Raw genomic sequence first — 20,948 nt, 5'->3', positions numbered from 1 at the left:
CCTTGTTCTGTTTGAACTATGTACAGGCTCCTCATGAGCACATTTAAGTGCTCTGGAATTCGCATTCTTTGCAGTGTTATCCATAATTTGTTATGATCCACACAGTCAAATGCCTTTGTATAGTCAATAAAGCACAGGTAAACATTTTTCTGGTATTCTCTGCTTTCAGCCAGGGTCCATCTGACATCAGCGATGATATCCCTGTTTCCACATCCTGTTCTAAATATGGCTTGAATTTCTGGCAGTTTCCTGTCGATACACTTATGTAGCCACTTTTGAATGATCTTCAGCAAAATTTTACTTGAGTCTGACATTAATGATATTGTTTAATAATTTCTGCATTCAGTAGAATCATCTTTCTTGGGAATAGGCATAAATATGGATCTCTTCTAGTCAGTTGGCCAAGTAGCTGTCTTTCAAATTTGTTGGCATAGACGAGTGAGCGCTTCCAACGCTGTATCCATTTGCTGAAACATCTCGATTGATATCCCGTCGATTCCTGGAGCCTTGTTTTTTGCCAATGCCTTTCAGTGCAGCTTGGACTTCTTCCTTCAGAATCATCAGTTCCTGATCACATGCTGCCTCCTGAAATGGTTGAACATGGACGAATTCTTTTTGGTATAGTGACTGTGTGTATTCCTTCCATCTTCTTTTGATGCTTCGTGCATCGTTTAATATTTTCCCCATAGAATCCTTCACTATTGTTACTCCAGGCTTGAATTTTTTCTTCAGTTCTTTGAGCTTGAAAAATGCTGAGTGTGTTCTTCCCTTTTGGTTTTCTGTCTCCAGCTCTTTGCACATTATACTACTTCATTTTGTCTTCTCGAGCCACCCTTTGAAATCCTCTGTTTAGCTCTTTTACTTCATCATTTCTTCTGTTCGCTTTAGGTACTCTACATTCAAGAGCAAGTTTCAGAGTCTCTTCTGACATCCATTTTGGTCTTTTCTTTCTTTTCTGCCTTTTTATTACCTCTTGCTTTCTTCATGTATGATGGCCTTGATGTCATTTCACTACTCACCTGGTCTTCAGTCATTAGTGTTCAATGCATCAAATCTATTCTTGAAATGGTCTCTTAAATTCAGGTGGGGTGTACTCAAGGTTGTACTTTGACACTCATGGACTCTCATTCTAACTTTCTTCAGTTTCAACTGGAACTTGCATATGAGTAATTAATGGTCCGTTCCACAGTCGGCCCCTGGCCTTGTTCTGACTGATGATATTGAGCTTTTCCATCATCTTTTTCCACAGATGTACTTGATTTGATTTCTGTGTATTCCATCTGGCAAGGGCCACGTGTATAGTCTCCATCTATGTTGTTGAAAAAAGGTATTTGCAATGAAGTTGTTGGTCTTGCAAAATTCTGTCAGGCGAAATCTGGCATTGTTTCTGTACCAAGACCATGTTTTCCAACTAGTGATCCTTCTTCGTTTCCAACTTTCGCATTCTAATCACCAGTAATTATCAATGCATCCCGATTGCATGTTTGTTTAATTTCAGACTGCAGAAGTTGGTAAAAATCTTCAATTTCTTCATCTTTGACCTTAGTGGTAGGTGCATAAATTTGAATAATAGTCATGTTAACTGGTCTCCCTTATAGGCTTATGGATATTATCCTATCACTGACAGCTCTGTAGTTCGGAATAGATCTTGAAATGTTCTTTTTGACGATGAATGCAACACCATTCCTCTACAAGTTGTTATTCCCGGCATAATAGACCATATGATTGTCCAATTCAAATTGGCCAATACCAGTCCACTTCAGCTCACTAATGCCTAGGATATCAATGTTTATGTGTTCCATTATGCTTCACACATCCCACATTCCCATTATTAATGGATGTTTGCAGTGTTTCTTCTCATTTTCCATCGTGCCACAACAGCAGATGAATGTCTCGAAAGCTTGACTCTATCCATGTCATTAAGGTCGACTCTACCTCGACTCGATGGCACTGGGTTTTTCCTGGGTTCTACTTTGAGAAGGCAGCTCTTCCCCAGTCACATTTTGAGTGCCTTCCAACCTGGGGGGCTCATCTTCTGACACTGTATCAAACAACGTTCTGCTGCTATTCATGAGGATTTCACTAGCTAATTCTTTTCAGAAGTAGACTGCTGGGTCCTTCTTCCTAGTCTGTCTTAGTCTGGAAGCTCAGCTGAAATCTGTCCAACATGGATAACCTTGTTGGTATTCGAATACTGGTGGTCTAGCTTTCAGCATAACAGCAAAAGGCAACCCCCCACAGTACAACAGATGCATGGGGGATTGACTATATATGCCCGTATAAAGCCTATTCTTCTGATGAGGCAGGGAGAAAGGTAATTTCCATTTAAGTGTATAATTTAGGGCCAATTTCCTTTGTAGTTTAAAAAAAAAAAAGTACTTTCTTTTCTAGCTATGGAACCTTCTGTATCTAGACTTTTGAAATGCTCTTGTTTTAAAGAAGAAGGAACAGGAATTTCTATTTCATTCTCCATCCTACAATGAGAATTAATCATTAAAATAAAGCCCCTTTGGGGGGGAAATAAATCCTCATTGATGTGGCCAATCCTTTAGTTGTTGAATTATATCTTCTGTTTTTATAAGATGAATGAACTTCTCCATGGGTCCTCTCCATTGGGGGAATGAAATGATGGGGCTTTGGAATCTATGCCCTGTGGTCTCTGATTGTGCGAGTCCACAGACTTTAGGCACTTGTAGGACTTATCTCAGTAGGGGCTCTAGATAAATGGTTCTGTTCCTGCTTGAGAAAAACAGGCAGGGCATTTCTCCTGGGACTCTCAGGACAAGCAGGAAAAACTAAAAGGGATAGAAAATAGCCTTCCTGATCACTCTGGCCCTACCTGGGCCCTGGAACCTTGCACTTGTTTTGTACCAGAATGTATTGCTTTCCTCCCGATTTCTTCATATTAGTTGTAAGCTTCTATTATTGGTGAGCCGCAGCCAGAGGAAAAGTTACCACTCCCCACACCAGCAGCATAAATTACTTCCTTTATTATTTCAGCTGAAAGTTTAGGACTCAAGGACTGATATGAACTGATGATTAAATCAGTTCTAAATTTTTGAAAGAAGGACTAGAGAAAAAGACCGTTACGGTTTCAGCATTCTACTCTGAAAAACAGGGGCGTAGTTGAGGTGTATTTTCAACACAGTGTCCTCTAGCTTACTGCCCCTCTCATTGCTGTCTTTGGGTATGAGCAGTAGAGGAGGGGGCAGTACAATGGCTGAGATGCAAGGAACAATGGAAATAAGTTCCTATAACATCATTTCTTACGCTGTTTTGAACATCTGCTTCCATATATGTTGAACCAAGACGTTCTGAAGGACATTGAGTTAACAACGTCTCTCTCCCCACCTATTTCATTCGCTTCTACAGCCTAGCACACACTTTCCCTGCTAAATGTATTTCAAGGTTATGAACAAATTAACTCCAAAGGCCAAGAAGTTAATAATAATATATAAATATAATAATAGAGGAAGTAAATTATGCTGCTGGAGCTGGGGAATTTGTAGGACCCTCAAATATGCCACCAATAATAGCTCCACCAACAACTGTTTTGAGGACAACAGTGAAGTTATTGTCTGGCCTTGGTGCAATGATAGTGGGTTTTCCATGATAGACTTGGAACTAAGGCTTCTCTCTGTTCCTTGACTGGTACACATCGGTCTTGATGAAGACCAGTCTATAATGCACTGCTAAGTCCTTGTTGGCATATGTGAACACATGAGTATGTTACTAACCTACAGTGTCCCCACCCTCACTTGTTCTCTCTCTCTGCACACACACACAAGCACACACACATGCACACGTACACACACTTCATTTATTTTCCAGTAGCACATTGGCCCAGTAACTTCTAAAACACAGAGATGCTTCATCTCCTCACACCCTGGACTCTGTATTGGATTTCTGGTCAACCTAGTCATGCAGTTCCTTTTACAAATAGAGTGTCTAGGAATTGACACCATGTGGACCTCGTGGATCTCATTCTTAAAACCAGACTAAACACGACAATGACCTGGTAATCCCAGAAGTGTCACTTATTCACTCAGGCCTGGATTTTCCTTTTTTCACCTAATTAGTGTCTGTGCAGGAGAGTAGGCGAGTTGCAGTGGGAGGCCACGTTGTTTAGCTTCTCTCCTCCTGCCTCCTTTCATCGTTCAGGCCCAACTAACCAGATTCCATGGTGTCTTTCCTCTCATTTCCCTGCCTTGGTGGAAACCTGGCGATGGGCATTGCCTTGATAGAAGAACTATTTTTCAGTGTTTGTTTTTTGTCCAGTCCGCTTAGTCTGCAAATGCACACGTAGGTTACTCGTCCTGCTTGTCTGGAGGTTTTTCTGAGTATTTGTGATTTGGCCGAGTGACAGAGGGCATGTATGACTTGTATTAGAGATGAAGAATGGATTCGATTCAGTGCATGTCACATGATTGGAGGGTCCCACAGACTGACTTATCATGTCTCGAAAAGGGTCTCGCCTCCCCAAACCGCAGACTGCTGCCTGTTGCACACCCCAGCGCTGTCCTTACAGAAGTACGACTATACTAACTGGTGTTGCGGTTGGCGATTTCCAAAGTGGCAACACTGGGAAATGCTCCATCCCGCACTTCCCGAGCTAGCTACCTCCTGGCTTTGGAGGTCTGCCTTGCTTCCTGTTTGGGGAAAGTTTTTTGTTCTCCCCACACCCCCTACCCTTTCCCCCAACTCACCTTTATGTTCCTGGCCTGGGTGTTACCATTTGCTTACGTATAACAGTATGTTATGAATTTTCATTCACGGCTTTGAGAAGCTTATAAGGCTTTTCTACTTCCCACCCAGCCCAAACCTTGGGACTTTTCACACACTGATCCTCTGATCAATATTGAACCGAGAAAGCACACGGAGGCCATGTACCAGTTTGTATAGCGTACCCTTTGAACTGCCTTCTCTTGAACAACGTAGTGTGCCGAGGGTTCGCATTGGCTGCTTGACACACACAAAGCCAGTTAACCTGCATGCCAACAAAACAACAACAGAAAATTAACCCTTAGAGTACTGCTTCAGATTCCTCAACATTTGGGTTTGATGGTCTAGAATTTTACCAGTTGGGCTATGCTTCTTTCCCCGGATCAAAGTGCTGTATGTAAAGTCCATACTTAGTTTAGCGGAAACATCAACCAGGATCCTCTCCTACACAGCTGCCTTGAGATGCTCCAGGGTCCTTTATTTATGAATCAACTAATGGCTTTATGAAGGTCCAAAACATAGCCATGGTGCTTAATTGGAAATGGGCTCCGCTTCCAGTGGGCTAGAGGGGGTGACGGGGTGTGTTCAGCTTTGGTACGCATCCCCTAAAAGAGCGAAGTCAGTTCTTTAAGGGTTAATATGAAATGAAGGAATTTGGTGGTCTCTCCTGCTTGTCCTTCCTCCCAGGTATCTGCATGATCCTCTTTAGATTCTTAGCCCAACCGTTGAATGATGATAAAAATAATATGTATATGTAAAATTATTTTAAAAAAGACAAAAGAACAAAAGACTGAATGGTTGAATGGAAAGACCCCGTTGGCAATGCCTGCTTGATTATTACAGGGGGTAGAAAGACCAAATGTTTTATTTTATGAGCATTCATTTTGTCGTCTACCCCAGGCACCACCACGTCACAGTATTGTGGAAACCTTGGTGGTGCTTTTCATTTACCTCTTGTTTTTTCTTCTTCCTGTCTAATAGCCCAATAGAATCCTGCCAGAATTTCTACAAAGATTTCACATTACAGATCGACATGGCTTTCAACGTGTTCTTCCTTCTCTACTTTGGCTTGCGGGTAAGTTTGAGCAGTGTTGCTCAGTGGTCCAGTGGGGGTGTGGGACTCTGGTACCCAGGGGTCATCCCCCATTAGTATCTGCTCTCTAGGCAAGATGAAGTCCATGTTTTCTAGGAAAGGAAATGTACCTGCATTCTGATTTTCAGTCTGCAGGGGAACGCTTTCCTTGGCTACACGTTTTCTGGAATACATGTTAATTTTGTTTCAAGGATGAGACGTAGAGATCAAAATAACTATTAATGCCCTCTAGCAGACTGTTTCACAGCCCTCTATTCAATCATAAATGCATTGTTCCTTTAAAAATTAAAAAATGGGGAAAAGACCCAAAAGACTTCTACTCTTAAAATTATGTTTAGCAGTGCTCACTAGTCAAGAGCTGAAGGAGGAGACCTGAGAATAAGATCGGGGGCGGGGGTAGATTGGTAGAATTTGGGGTTTAGAATTATATGAAACCCCTTTAAGAAGGGAGCTGTGCAGAATGTAAATTACACAAGTTTGTGTGTGTGTGAATGCATGCACACATGCCTTATTTACAATTATAGTTACGTAGTCTAATGAGAGTAAGATCCTCAACCATCCCTATGATGCTGTGGGACACCACAGCAAAATGTACTGCCAGATCTGTATCTAAGGCTAACATGGCAGAAAACAGCTCTAAGGTAAAAGTAGCATGTGATTGGCATAGGTATTAGGAGAACTGGAACGTCTTCCTCCAGACTCCCGTGAAAAACCAAAACACACCCTTTGGCAAAAGAGTCTAGATTTAATGTCGGCACCATGCATCTGATCTTTCTCTCTTCGTTTGTCTTTACCCAGTTTATTGCAGCCAACGATAAGCTGTGGTTCTGGTTGGAAGTGAACTCTGTAGTGGATTTCTTCACGGTGCCCCCGGTGTTCGTGTCTGTGTACTTAAACAGAAGCTGGCTTGGTAAGTCCACCTTTTTTTCCTTCTCCTTACTGGGTCCTGGGCCATGGCGGAAATATGGAATCTAGGGTGGATCTGGGGGCTTGGCTGTCCCCATAGAAAGAAAGTTTTTGTGCACCGACGTGAACAACTCTCCTGATGTTTTGGAAGTTGGCGGTGACAGTTCTCTTTGGCACACCTGCCTGCAGGGATTTGCACAGGTAGTGCTTCAGGTAATGCAGTGTTATCACTGTCAAAGTCCAGGTGTCATCACTGTCATGACCAGGACCTTCGCATTCATGGTTTTGTCAGTTTTCATGCAGGAACTTGGAGTCAGGGCTGGACAAAGAAGCCCATGGGGACAAGATGGACATTCCAAGTGGTTGGTTCAAGTGCCTGGGAGGTCTGCCTGCCAAAGATGGTTTCTACCTGCTGCTTTGTTTTATGATGAATGGGTCTTGCATTGTTTATTTATAGTTAAGTGTTCCTTTGTGGAGAAGGGCGAAGAGAAGCTTCTGGAGTCACCCCTCAGCTTATAGGAAGCTGAGCTCCTTCCTGTGTTAAGGGGAAAGCTTTCTCTGGAGCTGTGCTCACGCATTACTTCCTTTGTCAGGACTACACCAATTTGGCGGGAAAAGTAACTCTCAGAAGATGGTCATGGCAGCTACCAGCTTCAAGAGATAGTTTTGAGGTTCTATTTCCCTGATTAATTTTCTCCCTGAAGTAAGAGTATTTCTGTTGCTGGCGGGCCTACTGGGGATGAAGGGAGGCTAACACAAGCCTTGGAGGACTATTTCTGGATTCTCTGCATGATTACTTTTGGAATTTTAAAATTTTTTTCCAAGTCATATATATGTATTGTTATCAGTGAAAATATTCAAAGATGTATAAGAAAACATGAATCATTTCTCCCTGTTGCATCCGTCACCGCCTCCTCCCCAAGAGGACCAGTGTTAGCAGTGCTCCATGTCTTTCTTTAATGCCCCTTCTACGCCAGACAAGCATGGCTGTGCACATATAATGGTGTCTTAGCTGAGTTTTGTACCAGAATTGTCTCAAATAATATACTTGACACTATAGTTTGTTTTCATCTTAATAGTAGATTATGAATATCCCTCCAGCTCCATAATAATTTATTTTATAGTTGCACAAAATTCCATACTTTGTTCGCAACACAGTTTTTTCAGCCACCCAGTTGTTTTCTTTTTCCTTTTTTGTTACTATAAGCAATGGGTTAATAAACACCTTCTAGGAATTGCGAGATCAAAGAGTATATGTATTGTAGTTTGTACAGATATTGATGGATAAATTTCTAAAAATACTGCACCAAGTATACTTTTAGTAATACATCTCAGTGTTCTCTAAAAAACATATAAATTCACATATAGCACTGTGAATTTACTATATGCCTAGTGTAAAGAGTTAAATAATCCTCTTTTCTATATAATGTACAATCCATCCATACCCTGTAAGAAGTCTATTTTCTACTGGTCTTTTTTTTTTTCTCTCATTAGAATTGCATTCACTTGCTCGGTGGAAATGTTTCATCCTTGGTCTGAGACCTGCTTGATTGGGTTTTCTAGTCAGCGTGATGAGACCATTACAGTAGCACACAAACCTGATAAGTGTCACAAGTGTCACCCAACTGTACTCTCAGGGGGCCCCAGGCACATGGTTCTGGAGGACGTGCAGTACCTGGGTGTCAGGGTCCCAGCGTTCTCCGCTTAGTTGTTCGCTGGCTTTGTGACCCTGGGGAGCTCACTTCTCTCTACTTGGCTTGTTGTAAAGTGAAGGCTGGACTAGATGATCTCAGAAATTCTCTAAGACTCTTGTGTTGTTAACAGGAAATTTGGGGTCTAGGTTGTTGGGGAGGACTGGGAAGTTGGTGAAATTGTTACCAGTATCCCTGAGGTAAAATTATGGATACGTTGTTAACCAGAGCTCTTTCCAAAACATCCTGGGGCTGAGAGTTCAAATATATAATCATGCACATGCGTACACACACACACCCCAACAAATAAATAGATCAGTGAGACAAGCGAAGGCAGGAAGGCAGGCAGGCAGCCAGGCAGCTCTTCCTTGTCCTGGCTTCACTATAATTGCCCTGTGCACCTGGGGAACTACTTTGCTTTTCTGATCTCAGTTTTCCAATCTGAAAAATGAGCGGTTTGGCTTAAATCCTCACTTCGTGAGTGTGAATTTTATGCCAGTATCCATTTTCTCTCTGTCCCCTGCGGTCAAGCGTGATTGTGGTGGCCCCTGGCTGGCTGTGGTGGGTGCATCCCCCCCCACAAAGCTAGGGGCGTGTTTCCTCAAATGTCTTAGTGTCAGGAGCATGGGGGTGCTTTTAAATCCGTGCCTTTCTGCTGGTGATTTGATCTTGAGTTTTAGAAGTATGTTCTGATCTAGTAAAAATTTATGGGTACAAACAGAAAAGGGGAAAGGGAGAAAAGGGACTAAACCAAAAAAAAAAAAAAGAGAGAGAAGGGACTAGATGAGGCTGAATTGAGGTTTTAATGAGATACATCTTTGTATCAACTGTGGTTTCTCTGCAAAAGAAAGAAGCTCTGAAATTTTGCTTCAATTTATTCATTAATTCAACAGTATTTGTTGAGCAGCTACTATGTGTCAGACACTATTCCAGGTGATTGAGAAATAACAGTGACTAAAATAGACCAAGAGTCCTGCCCTCTTACAGTACAGTGGGGCTGGGTGGAGAGGAACTAGAAAAAAATGAACTTAATAAATAAGATGGCATAAATGCTGTTGAAACAGAAAACATAGACCAATAACCTTTTGGACCATAAAAATAATAATTGTAAATAACCTTTCTCATCTCATATTAATGGAATACTTTTGGTCCTTTGGTAATTTAACCCTTGGGTGAGATCCCAAACTGATCTGCCTGTTACGGAAGAGAGTTCAGTATAAAAATATATTTCAGGGAGGTGCCCGTATCTGGTTTAATACATGGGATATTACACCATGCAACAATTACCGTACCGATGAACTGCCAGAGGAAAAATGCACATTCCCATGGGTGTGGCTTGTAAAGTAGAAGGCATAACCCCATTAAATGGAGCATTCCAGACAATGCTGCTTGCTTCTCAGGAAAGGTAATGAGCTTTGGGATAAGATACGGGAAGCCAAAATCTATCTCACTTCTCCTGTACCCTCTTCCTGAGTTTTGCTGAAGGTTGAGGGCTGGGCCGTACCCACAACTGTGCTGTTGTGTTTCTGGGCTGTTGTGTTTGCTAGTTGCCATCAATTCTGTTCCAGCTCATGTTATAGAGTGGAACTGCTCTGTAGAGATTTCTTGGCTGTAATCTTTATGGAGCCTTGGTGGTACAATGGTTAAACTCTTGGCTGCTAACTGAAAGGTTGGCAGATCGAACCCACCCAGCAGCTCTGAGGGAGAAAGACCTGGCAATCTGTTCCAGTAAGTATTACAGCCTAGAAAGCCTTATGAGGCAGTTCTACTCTGTCACAAGGGTTCACTGTGAATCAAAAGTTGATCAACGGCATCCAGCAACAACAACCTTTATGGAAGCAGAACACCAGGCCTGTCCTCCCTGGTACTGCTGAGTGGGCTCGAACCACCAGCCTTTAGGTTAGCAGTTGAGCACAAACATGGGAACCCCACGCGGAACTGTGGGGGATAAAGAAAAAAACATAATGGACTCTAGGGCCCCACCCTTCCCTTTCCAGAGCACATTCCAGTACAACCTGGGGCACCGAGTTTGATTTCTTGTTGCTACTGTCTGACTACATATTATATAACCAATTCGCGGCAACCCCACGCAGGTCAGAGTAGAACTGTGCTCCACAGGGTTTTCAATGGCTGGTTTTCTGAAAGCAGATCACCAGGCCTTCCTTTTGAGATACCTCTGGGTGGACTTGAACTCCCAACCTTTCGGTTAGCACCCAAGCTGGATGACCATTCGCACCGCCCAGGGACTCCTGCATATTATATAGTACAGTATATATTTACTTGATCGCATGTATCATCTCAGTACATTTAACAATATATATTAATGGTAATAAATAGCTAATGTTTATTCAGGTGCTACTGCATGTGAGGCACTCTGCTAACCCCCTTGCATCCATAAACTCCCTTAATCCTTAGAACAAACCTATGAGGTAGGAATTGTTATTTTCCCCATTTTATAGATGAGCAAACTGAGGCTCAGAGAGGTTAAGTCTCTTTTCCAAGGTCACACATCTCGAGCTGTGGAAGGAAAGGTTTTCCAAGTTTAGTCTGACTTCATGTCCGTACTCTGATGCTTCTCTCTTGCCCCTATCCTATCCTCGCAGGACTGTGGGCTTTGCGGACCGAGTTGGGAATTTCTGAGCTGATTTTGCTTCTGGCTGTTGGCACCCATCCATTTCCTCTTTCTCATAAAGGGCTTCACGTGAACTCAGGCAGGAAAAGAGAGGGAGAGATCTTATTTAAGACCACACATTCTCACTCATGTCTCTTCTTTCCCACTCCTCCTTACCCAATCTGCTTTCTAGAATTGCTGCTACACTCAGGGAAATGCATGGTAATGCCTGAGTCCCAGTGTGCCGGAGCAGCTGGGAGATCTGATTTGCTCCACCCAGGAGAGAGAAACTTGGTAGCTTTAGCACAACCTTCGACAGAAGAGCAAAGAAGGTGAAAGCCAGACTCTGGGCTTGACCACCTCAATTCAAATCTTTGCCCAGCCACTGGCTAGTGGGTCACTTTGAGCAAGGTAATTTTACCTGTCTCAGGCTCAGTTTTCTCATCTGTACAATGGGGATAACGATAGCACCCACCTCCTAGGGCTGCAATGGGGGTGAACTAAGGTGATATGAGTAAAGTACCATGTATGTAGTAAGAGCTTCATGAACAGAAACCATTGTTATCCAAACCTCCCTGCCTCATCTACCTATAATAGTTTAAAGTACCAAAGGAAAAAACAAGCCGGAATGGAACCCAAAATAAGCCAGTAGGAGGCGAGGACATCCACCTCTGCAGACAGCAAGCCACTGCTTATTTTAATTCCTGTTCCCACACACCAACTTACTCATTTTTGTTTCACAAAATTCTTATCCTACCTCCCTAAAATAAATGTACCTTGAAATGAGAGATGTATCTTTATTTTAGACCTGAATAACATGCTACTGGGGAGAGCTCTTTTGTCTGTCTTATTCTTTGGGAACCATATCCCCAAGGTAGGGGAGTGGGCTGTGACTCTTTCGTGTGTATGTGTTTTTGTTCAAGATCATCTTAACCAAACCAAAGCCAAACCCTTTGCCGTCGAGCCGATTCTGACTTGTAGCAGCCCTATAGGACAGAATAGAACTGGCCTGTAGGGTTTCCAAGGAGCAGCTGGTGGATTTAAACTTCAGACCTTTTGGTTAGTAGCCAAGCTCTTAACCACTGTGCCACCGGAGAGAGCAAGGGAAACATGACCAAGCACTCACCAGCCAGTCGTCTAACTGGTTTTTATTGAGCACCTACTGACTGCTCAGTATGGATAAGAAAAACATATGCCTAGTTTTGGAGTCCCTGGTTGGCGTGAATGGTTAAGTGCTCGACTACTAGCCGAAAGATTGGTGGTTTGAACCCACCCAGGGGAGCCTCAGAAGGCAGGCCTGGGATCTACTTACAAAAAAGGTCACAGCTTTGAAAACCCTATGGAGCAGTTCTGTTCTCCACACATGGGGTCGCCATGAGCCAGACTTGACTTGGTGACACCTCACAAGAGGAACTGCATGTCTGCTTTTACTGTGATTCCCAAGATCGCCCCTGCTGATGAAATCGGCGTGAAGGGCTGCAGCCATTGGCATCGTGGTTGGAAAACTCTAAACTCACTCTCTGCCTTTTCTTAGACCTGTAATTCCCTGGCGTATCAACCTCCATTAACCTCTGCTAGAAAATAGAAAAATGAGTAAATCAGGGACTAGTCACGGGGCAATTAAAATGATTCAGGGCACCAGCTTATAAATACATGCCTGGCCAGTCCCTTTATGTGTCAAAAGGTGATAAAAACAGGATTGGGAAAAAACAAAAAAAAAGTACAGGTCCTTAAAAACAACAACGAAAAAAGGATAAAACCAGTTCCTGTTCTAGATGAAGGTTTCAATCTAGTTTTGGAACCAAAATAAACAGACATGCAGGAACAACAGCAGGTAACACCATCCGGTGTAAATTAAGTCTGAAGTTGCGGGGACCAGGCTGTAAGGGCCATGGGAGCTCAGGGGAGAGAGCTCACCTGAGCAGAAGAATGTGGGAGGATGAGCGGGTGGCAGGCGGGGAGGCGTGCTGAGGATGGGGAGGCGTGCCGAAGATGGTCAGACACACAGAGTGGTAAGAGGTGAGCCTTTCTAGGGGACAGAGCCGTACCACATAGAGGGTGGCAGGTGCCCGTGGATGATGATGCCCTCCCAGAGAGGAAGGCCTCCTTCCTTGGTGCCAGGCATCACCTCACAACCCTGTGAGGTGGGTCTGTTAGTTTCCTTCAGCTGCTGTAACAACCTACTGCAAACATAGTGGCTTAAAACAACCTCTGGGTATGTAAATGGTTAACACACTCAGCTGCCAACTGAAGGGTTGGAGGTTCAAGTCCACCCAGAGGCACCTTGGCAGAAAGGCCTGGGGATCTGCTTCTGAAAACTCAGCCTTTGAAAACCCTCTGGGACAGACTTCTGCTCTGACACACAGGAGGTCTCCATGAGTTGGACTCCACAGTAATTGTTTTTCGTTTAACAACACAAATGCGTTATATTACAGCTCTATAAAAAAATAGATCAGAGGAAACCCTGGTGCCTTAGTGGTTAAGAGTTTGGCTGCCAACCAAAAGGTCGGCAGTTCGAATCCACCAGGTGCTCTTTGGAAACCCTATGGGGCAGTTCTACTCTGTCCTGTAGGGTTACTATGAGTCGGAATCACCTTGATGGCAGTGGGTTTGGTTTTGGGTTTTTTTGTAGATCAGAAGGTTCAACATGGGTCTCATTGGACTGAAATCAGGGTGTCTGCAGGTCTGCAGTCCCTTCTGGAGGCTCTAGGGAAGAATCCATTTCCTTGCCTTTTGCACGTTTCTAAAGGCTGTCTGCATTCCTTGGCTCATGACCTCTTCCTCCATCTTCAAAGCCAGCAGTCCTGGTTCTAGTCCTTCTCACATCACGTCACTTTGATCTTGCTTCTGTCCTCATCTCTGTCTCCTCTGTCTCTCCTCTCTGCCTTCATCTGCCACTGGTAAGGACATCTCCCATCTCAGGGTTGGCTGAGGAGCAGTCTTCATCCTGTATGCTCCCTTCATTGCCCGTTACCATCTAAGGTAACATAGTCACAGGTTCCAGGGATTAGAACTTGGGCATCTTTGGGGGGTCATTATTTTGACTACCACAATGGGCATTATTATTTCCATTTGTCAAAGAAGAAACTTGAAGCTCAGAGGGATTGAGTAGCTTGCCAGGAAGAGTTAGAGCTGAGATCCCTGCCGTGTTCAGACCTACATTGGCTCCACAAAGCCTATGACAAAAAGCCCAGAAGCGTCAGCCACCATTCAACCTTCCTCCATCGTGCCTTTCCAACCTGCATGGGAGGAGACCTTTGCGAAGATCCCCTTGGGGGCCTGAGACCCTTCCCATCCCCTCACTTCTATGAAGTGAAATACTAGACAGACTTGCCTGTCACCCATTGTCCTTAGCAAGGTTCCTGCACCCCACTCGTGGAGCTGCAGCTCAGGGAACACGTTAGGTCTGCATATCCGCTGCATAAATGCCCCCTTTCCTTAGAAATCATGCTTTCTTAATTTTTGGAGTTTACTTAAAAGAGTAAGAAGAAGATGGAGTTTAAGGGTGCCAAATGAGGTCAAAGAGTTGTGGCGATCCCCTTTGTCCTAAGGAAAGCCCTGTGTGGGGTCAGAACACCATTTGGCCCTTTTCAGGTCACCCTATTAGGGGGTTGGCTGAAGTCCCTTTGCTGTCTGGCCTTTTCAACATAGCATCTGGCCCAGGGTTACTCCTTGGATTGAAGAACCCCCCTTCAGACCGAGGTCAGGACTGTGGGGTGGATATCCAGACCTTATAGTGACAAACCTCTGCAGCTGGTGAGAATACTCAAGAGTGACAGCCTTTGGCTGGTCTCAGTGTCCTGGTATCAGTCATTTTCAGTGTATTGTGGTGACAAAACCAGAGAGTGGAGGTAGCCCGTTGTGGGAAGCCCTCAGCACCCAGCCCTGACCCCCAGACCCCCATCCCCGTATACTTTATGCCCTGTTCTGCCAGGCTGTTGGGTCCCTCCCTAGAGCATCTGCCCTGTTGCCTTTCCTTGAGCCTGTGTCTTGAAGAAGTTTCCCCCTGCCTCTGCCGCCTGAGAGACCACTTGTCATTAAGGAAATTTGTGTTAGAAGCCTTCCCATTCCCCCCCAAACCAAAAACCAAACCCAGTGCCATCAAGTCGATTCTGACTCATAGAGACCCTATAGGACAGAGTAGAACTGCCCCACAGAGTTTCCAAGGAGCGCCTGGCGGATTCGAACTGCCAACTCTTTGGTTAGCAGCCGTAGCACTTAACCACTATGCTACCAGGGTTTCCCCGTTCCCCCAGGAGGAATGAATTTCTCACTGACCTTTGTTTCCTTTGCTCTTTATGACACGCGAACAGTGCGTTTAACAGCCTGCTTTATGCTACCAGTGTAGAGCGTGTGCTCTGTGACAGCAAGGAGTCCCTGGGTGTTACAAACGGTTAACATGCTCAACTGCTAACAGAAAGGTTGGCGGTTCAGGTCTACCCAGAGGTTGCCTCGGAAGAAAGCCCTGTGACCTACTTCTAAAAAATCAGCCGTTGAAAATCCTGCGGAGCAGCTCTGCTCTGACACAGATGGGGTTGCCGCGAGTCGGAGCCAGTCGGACAGCCACAGACTTCTGTGATGACAAGGTGGCAGGGACCTTGACCACCTGTTTTTCTGCTGCATCTCTTTTTTTTCTCCAGAGCCTAGAATAGTGTCAGACACATAATCTCTGCTCTTTGAATGAATGAGTGAATCTTCTTATAATGATGATAATAATAGCTGTTGTTTGCTTATTAAGAGCCAGATGCTGTGCTCAGCACTCAGGCATTATCTCAGTTGATGTTCACAGCAACCCAGTGAGGAAATGTGCTTTTCGTCTGATTGTATAATTCAGGAAATGGGTTTAGGGCTTAGATAACTTTCTGAGAGGTGGTACAGGGTAGATCCTAGGACTCAGTCAGGTTCTGGAGCCATGCTTTTGAACTACTAGGCCAGTGGTTCTCACAGTGGGGTCCCTGGACCAACAGCATCAGTATCACCTGGGAACTTGTTAGAAATGCAGGTTCTTGGGCCCTACCCCAGACCCACTGAACCAGCAAGTCTGCCAGTGGGGCCCAGCAGTCTGTGTTTTAACAACTCCCCGTTTGATTCTGACGCCAGCGCAGTTTTGAGAACCACTGTCCTAGGCTGTGTGCACTAGAATCCCCTGGAAAGCTTTTAGAACTCGAGATGTCCAGGCTGAATCGAAGCTCCAGCCAATTAAATCTGAATGTCTAAGGGTAGGACCCAGGCTTAGCATTTTTGATCACTCCCTAGGTGCCTCCAGTGTGCAGTAGGACAGCACTCGTATACATCTCTAGCGATACTCAGTGCACTGCTCCCTAGAAGAGTGCTTTTTAAACATCAGTGTCCTGTGAAGGGAAACCCTGGTGGCATAGCAGTTAAGTGTTGTGGCTGCTAGCCAAAGGGCTGGCGATCCGAATCCGCCAGGCGCTCCTTGGAAACTCTATGGGGCAGTTCTACTCTGCCCTTATAGGGTCCCTATAAGTCGGAATTGACTCGACGGCACTGGGTTTGGGTTTGGGTTTGGTCCTGTGAAGCACCGGAAGATCTTAGAAGAGTGCATTTTCTGGTTCACGAGCTCTGGGGTGGGGGCGGAGATACTGCATTTCCACAGTCTCCCAGGTGATGCTGCTGGTGTGGATTGTTCTAACCACGTTTGGCTATTTAAATGTAAATTGGTGAAAATGAAAAACTCAGTTCCTCGGTCGCACTGACCACATTTCAAGTCTCCTACCCACCTGTGACTGGTGGCTGCCATATTGGACGGCTCAGATGTAGAATATCTTCATCTCTGCAGAACCTTCTCTCGGACTCCCCTGCTCTAGATTATCTTGTGATACTAAGCACCATGACTCTGCTTTTTGTGTGTCCAGGACACTCTTGCACACAGTAGATGCTTAACGCATGTTTGTGGAAGTGATGTTTAGTGAAAGGACCAAATGGTACAAATTCTCTATCTAAAAGAATACTTGCTTGAACAGATGCTGGGGAAATCAATAGTATACTGTCAAAATGAAACCCACCCCCTTACCCTACCCCCAAATTAAATTTAAACGTATTTATTTAAGGCCTCCACAGACCAAAAGGCACAAAAGAGGTGCTGGGCCTGGGTCCAGCCCAGACTCCTTCCCCAGGTCTCCTTACTCCCAAAATGCTGTTCAAACGGCCTTTGGGCTCTGAAGGGAGCGGTCTCTGCTGCCCCCTACAGGAAGGTTCCTGAGTTTGCAGATTAGTTTGAAGTGAAGTAGGAAGCATGTTGGCTCATCCGCAAGTGGGCGGTTACCTTGCACCCCCATAAGGTATTTAGCACCCGAGACCTTGACTTGACTCAAGCACTATAAACATGAACTCCCCCTCCCCCTCCCCTTGGGAGACGCTCAGTCGGTTCCCATTCACGGTGCCCAGGTCTGCAGGAAGGGCCTTTGAGAGCCCCAGGGGTTACCTGCTCCATGAGGGGCCCATCCCACATGTTGACTTTCAGATTCTCTGAGGCCCAAAGCCTTCTAAGTAAACTTCTCCCTACAGTCAGTGGTTTTATTTAAAAAAATAAAATCCAGAAAAAAAGTGGGGCTTCCCTTCTGGGGCCAGGTGCCCTTAGAAGCGAGAGTGAGAGCAACCACGAGCCAGCAAGCCTGAGCTCTAAGAAAAAGTGCTCTGTCTCCAGGATGAGGTTGGGTGTGTTCACGTTATATGTGTATGTGTAAATTATCTCACTTAATTCTCTAAGCGATACTAGGAAGTAAGTGTCATTACTAGCTACATCTTAAGATGAGAAAACTAAGGCTTCAAGGGGTTGAGTAACTTGAAGAGTCGCATAGTGGCTCAGTGGCAGAGCCAGGTCAGAGCCCAGCAGTCTACCACCAAGGACCATGCTCTTAAATACTGTGCTATGCCACTTCTCATGCTAAAACTTATCTACCAAAACCAAAAAACCCACTGCCGTCGAGTCAATTCCGACTCTTAGCGACCCTATAGGTCAGAGTAGAACTGCCCCACTAGAAAACTTATCTAGTGATTATAATTACACTCAAAAAAGGTCTAGTAGTCTTGTGTAATCAGATCAAATACAAAACGCAGCTTCCTCTTACTTCAGCCCCCTGACAAAAGCCAGAGAGACTCCCTAACAGAAATTTCACGGGCACTCCCAGGCAAGAAAGGAAATTAAGGAGAACAGTATCTCATCCTTTTCTTTGTAATTATTTTTGCACTGAGTTAATAGAATTCCTATAACTTACTAGCCTCCAAACTACTTTTTTAAAAATTCTTTTTCACCTAGTCCACTCTTCTGAGCTTCTTGATCTCTTTTGTACAAGTGGGCAAATAAAAATAATCCATGCTGTTAACTCTCAGTCCATCTTGAAATGGTATCATTTTAGAGATTATGGGCTCTAATCTTCACCTGAACTTATTTTGGGGGGAAAGAAAAGCCAATAGCACCATATATCTTGGGAATAGCATTAAGATGGAATTGCTGAATGTGGCAAGAGAAATTCAGCCCTTGAGATTGGGCCCCGAAGAAGGCAGTCCCTGCGAAGTGGAATGCTAAAAGTTTGAGTATATTTCAGGGAATCAGTTGCTGTTCCCATAGCTTCCAGTAGCTGAAACTGCTTGTAGAGAAATTATTTCCCTCTGAGAGATTTCCCATCGTGTTCCTTCGATATTGCTTTGTCAGGGAGATGCTTCCAATCAGATGCCCTCCGAAGGCAGCAGAGATTGAATCTGCATTGCCTTGCAAGGGTCTGTTAGACTCCAGACTGGACATGACATTCTAAAATGAATGTCTTCAAGGAACGAATGAAGCAGCAGGTTTCCGTAGGCGCCCACACCTCTCCAGATGGCTGTACTTCCTCAGGGTTATTATTGGAGCAGCTGCTGTGAGCAGCCTACATCTCTAGGACTGGATGTGTGTTTACCTTAGCATCGTCTTAAAAAAATAGATGCCTTGGTTTTTTATTTTTTTTATTTTTATAAATCCAGGGCCCTGAAGGATTGAGCTGGCTAGCAGATCAGGTAGGAAGAGAACAAACACCCAGCGCAGCTCTCAGATCGTACTGCACTTGAATAAGTGAACTCCTACTGGATGCAATTCATTGACTCCTGTGACTCCTAAGATGAGAAAACACTGATCCTGCCCTTAAAGTGTTGCTAATTTAATGAGGTGGGTATGTTAGAAGGAAGAACAATAAACATTATAGGAATTCAAAGGAGGAACAGATGGAGAGACATCGGCCAACCCAGCCAAAGTCAATTTCAGGTATCTAACAAGCAAACACATTCCTCCTAGACTACTGCTCCTCCAGGTGTGGTCTGCAGCCAGTTGAATCACCTGGGAGCTTGTTACAAATGGAAGTCCACGGCCCGGACCTATGGAATCAGACTCTCTGGGGTGAGGCTGAGGAATCTCTGGTTTAACAGGCCCTCCTCCGGACGATTCTTACACAAGCTGAAGTAGCCTTGGCAGTGGACTAGAATCACCTGGGGAGCTTTGACATCTCCTCCTGTCCAGACTGTACTTCAGACCAAGTACATCAGGGTATTTTAAAGTTCCCCAAGTAATTCCAACACGCCAGAGAAGTCCTGCCCAGTGGTAGGTCTCAGACCAGAGGAACACACCTGGGTGTCTGAGGAACTGAAGACAAATCAACCCATTAGAGCCCCTTCCCAGATCTACTGAGTCAGCCTCTGGTCGTGATTAGGGGCAGCTGCTATACGTTCTGAGTGTCTGGATAGTGCAAATGATTAAACTGCTGTTCTGCTAGCCGAAATGTTGGAGGTTCGAGTCCATCCAGAAGGGCCTTGGAAGAAAGGCCTGGTGATCTACCTGAGAAAAATTTGCCATTGAAAATCCTATGGAGCACAGTTCTGCCCGACACACATGGGGTCTCCCTGAGTCGGTTATCTATGTTCTAGATAGGCCAGTGGTTCTCACACTTGCGTGTGCATAAGAATCATCATGGGGACTGGTTAGCACACAGATTCCTGGGCCCTATCCCCAGAGTTTCTGATTCAGCCCATCTGGGGTGGGACCTGAGGACTTGCATTGCTAACACGTTCCTAAGTGATGCTGGTGCTGCTGGTCTGGGGGCCGCGCTTTGAGAGCCATGGGTCTAGCCCAGAATGAGGCTGACCATGAGTTCCAGTAGCGGCTGCATGCCAGTTTTCAGGATTCTGGTATTCCAGTAGAACTTGTTATTTTTACCTTCCAAAATAACAGTATTTTCTTTGGTGTAATTCCTTCTTCAGTGTTTTTTTAAATCTAAAATTGGAATAATTTACATTTGAGATACGCTCAGTATCTTAGCCATCTAGTACTGCTGTAACAGAAATACCACAAGTGGACAGCTTTAACAAAGAGAAATTTATTCTCTCACAGTCTAGTAGGTTGCAAGTCCAAATTCAGGGCATGAGCTCCAGGGGAGGGCTTTCTCTCTTTGTCGGCTCTGGAGGAATGTCCTTGTCCTCAATCTTCCCCTGGTTGAGGAACTTCTCAGGCGCAGGGACCCCGTGTCCAAAGGACACGCTCTGCTCCTGTTGCTGCTTTCTTGGTGCTGTGAGGTCCGCCTGTCCCTCTGCTTGCTTCTTTCTTCAGATCTAAAGAGATTGCCTGAAGACACAATCCAGTCTTGTAGGTTGAGTCCTGCCTCACTAACAAAACTGCTGCCCATCCTCCCTCATTAACATCACAGAGGCAAGATTTACCGCGTATAGGAAAATCACACAGTACCGGGAATTATGGCCCAGCTGAACTGATACACACATGGGGGCCGGGGGACATGATTCAATCCGTGACACTCAGTGCTTTAGATTCCACATTATAATTACAGTGCGAACAGAGCAGCCCTCTTCGTCAAGCCTTCTCAGCTCTCGTATGTTCTTCTCGTCTGCCTTCCGAGGTATCCCATTTTCTGGGTTACCAGTGAGA

The 20,948-nt window shown here is 44.8% G+C and overlaps 1 protein-coding gene across 9 annotated transcripts in view; it reads left to right on the top strand.

The window, feature by feature from the left end:
* The window catches only part of KCNMA1 (potassium calcium-activated channel subfamily M alpha 1), a 917,661-nt gene that overhangs the window by 514,957 nt on the left and 381,756 nt on the right, over nucleotides 1-20,948 (top strand). For all 9 annotated transcript variants that reach the window (XM_023547132.2, XM_010589260.2, XM_010589253.2 and 6 more), the window contains 2 exons: nucleotides 5,704-5,797; nucleotides 6,614-6,725. In XM_023547132.2, coding sequence (XP_023402900.1) covers nucleotides 5,704-5,797; nucleotides 6,614-6,725 — 206 coding nt within the window. The remainder of the gene's footprint in view (nucleotides 1-5,703; nucleotides 5,798-6,613; nucleotides 6,726-20,948) is intronic.

Source organism: Loxodonta africana, chromosome 16 (assembly GCF_030014295.1).
Source record: "Loxodonta africana isolate mLoxAfr1 chromosome 16, mLoxAfr1.hap2, whole genome shotgun sequence".
In the NCBI taxonomy this organism is placed as follows: domain Eukaryota; kingdom Metazoa; phylum Chordata; class Mammalia; order Proboscidea; family Elephantidae; genus Loxodonta; species Loxodonta africana.
Note: the sequence above shows the minus strand (reverse complement) of the source record. Positions and strands in the feature narration are given on the sequence as shown.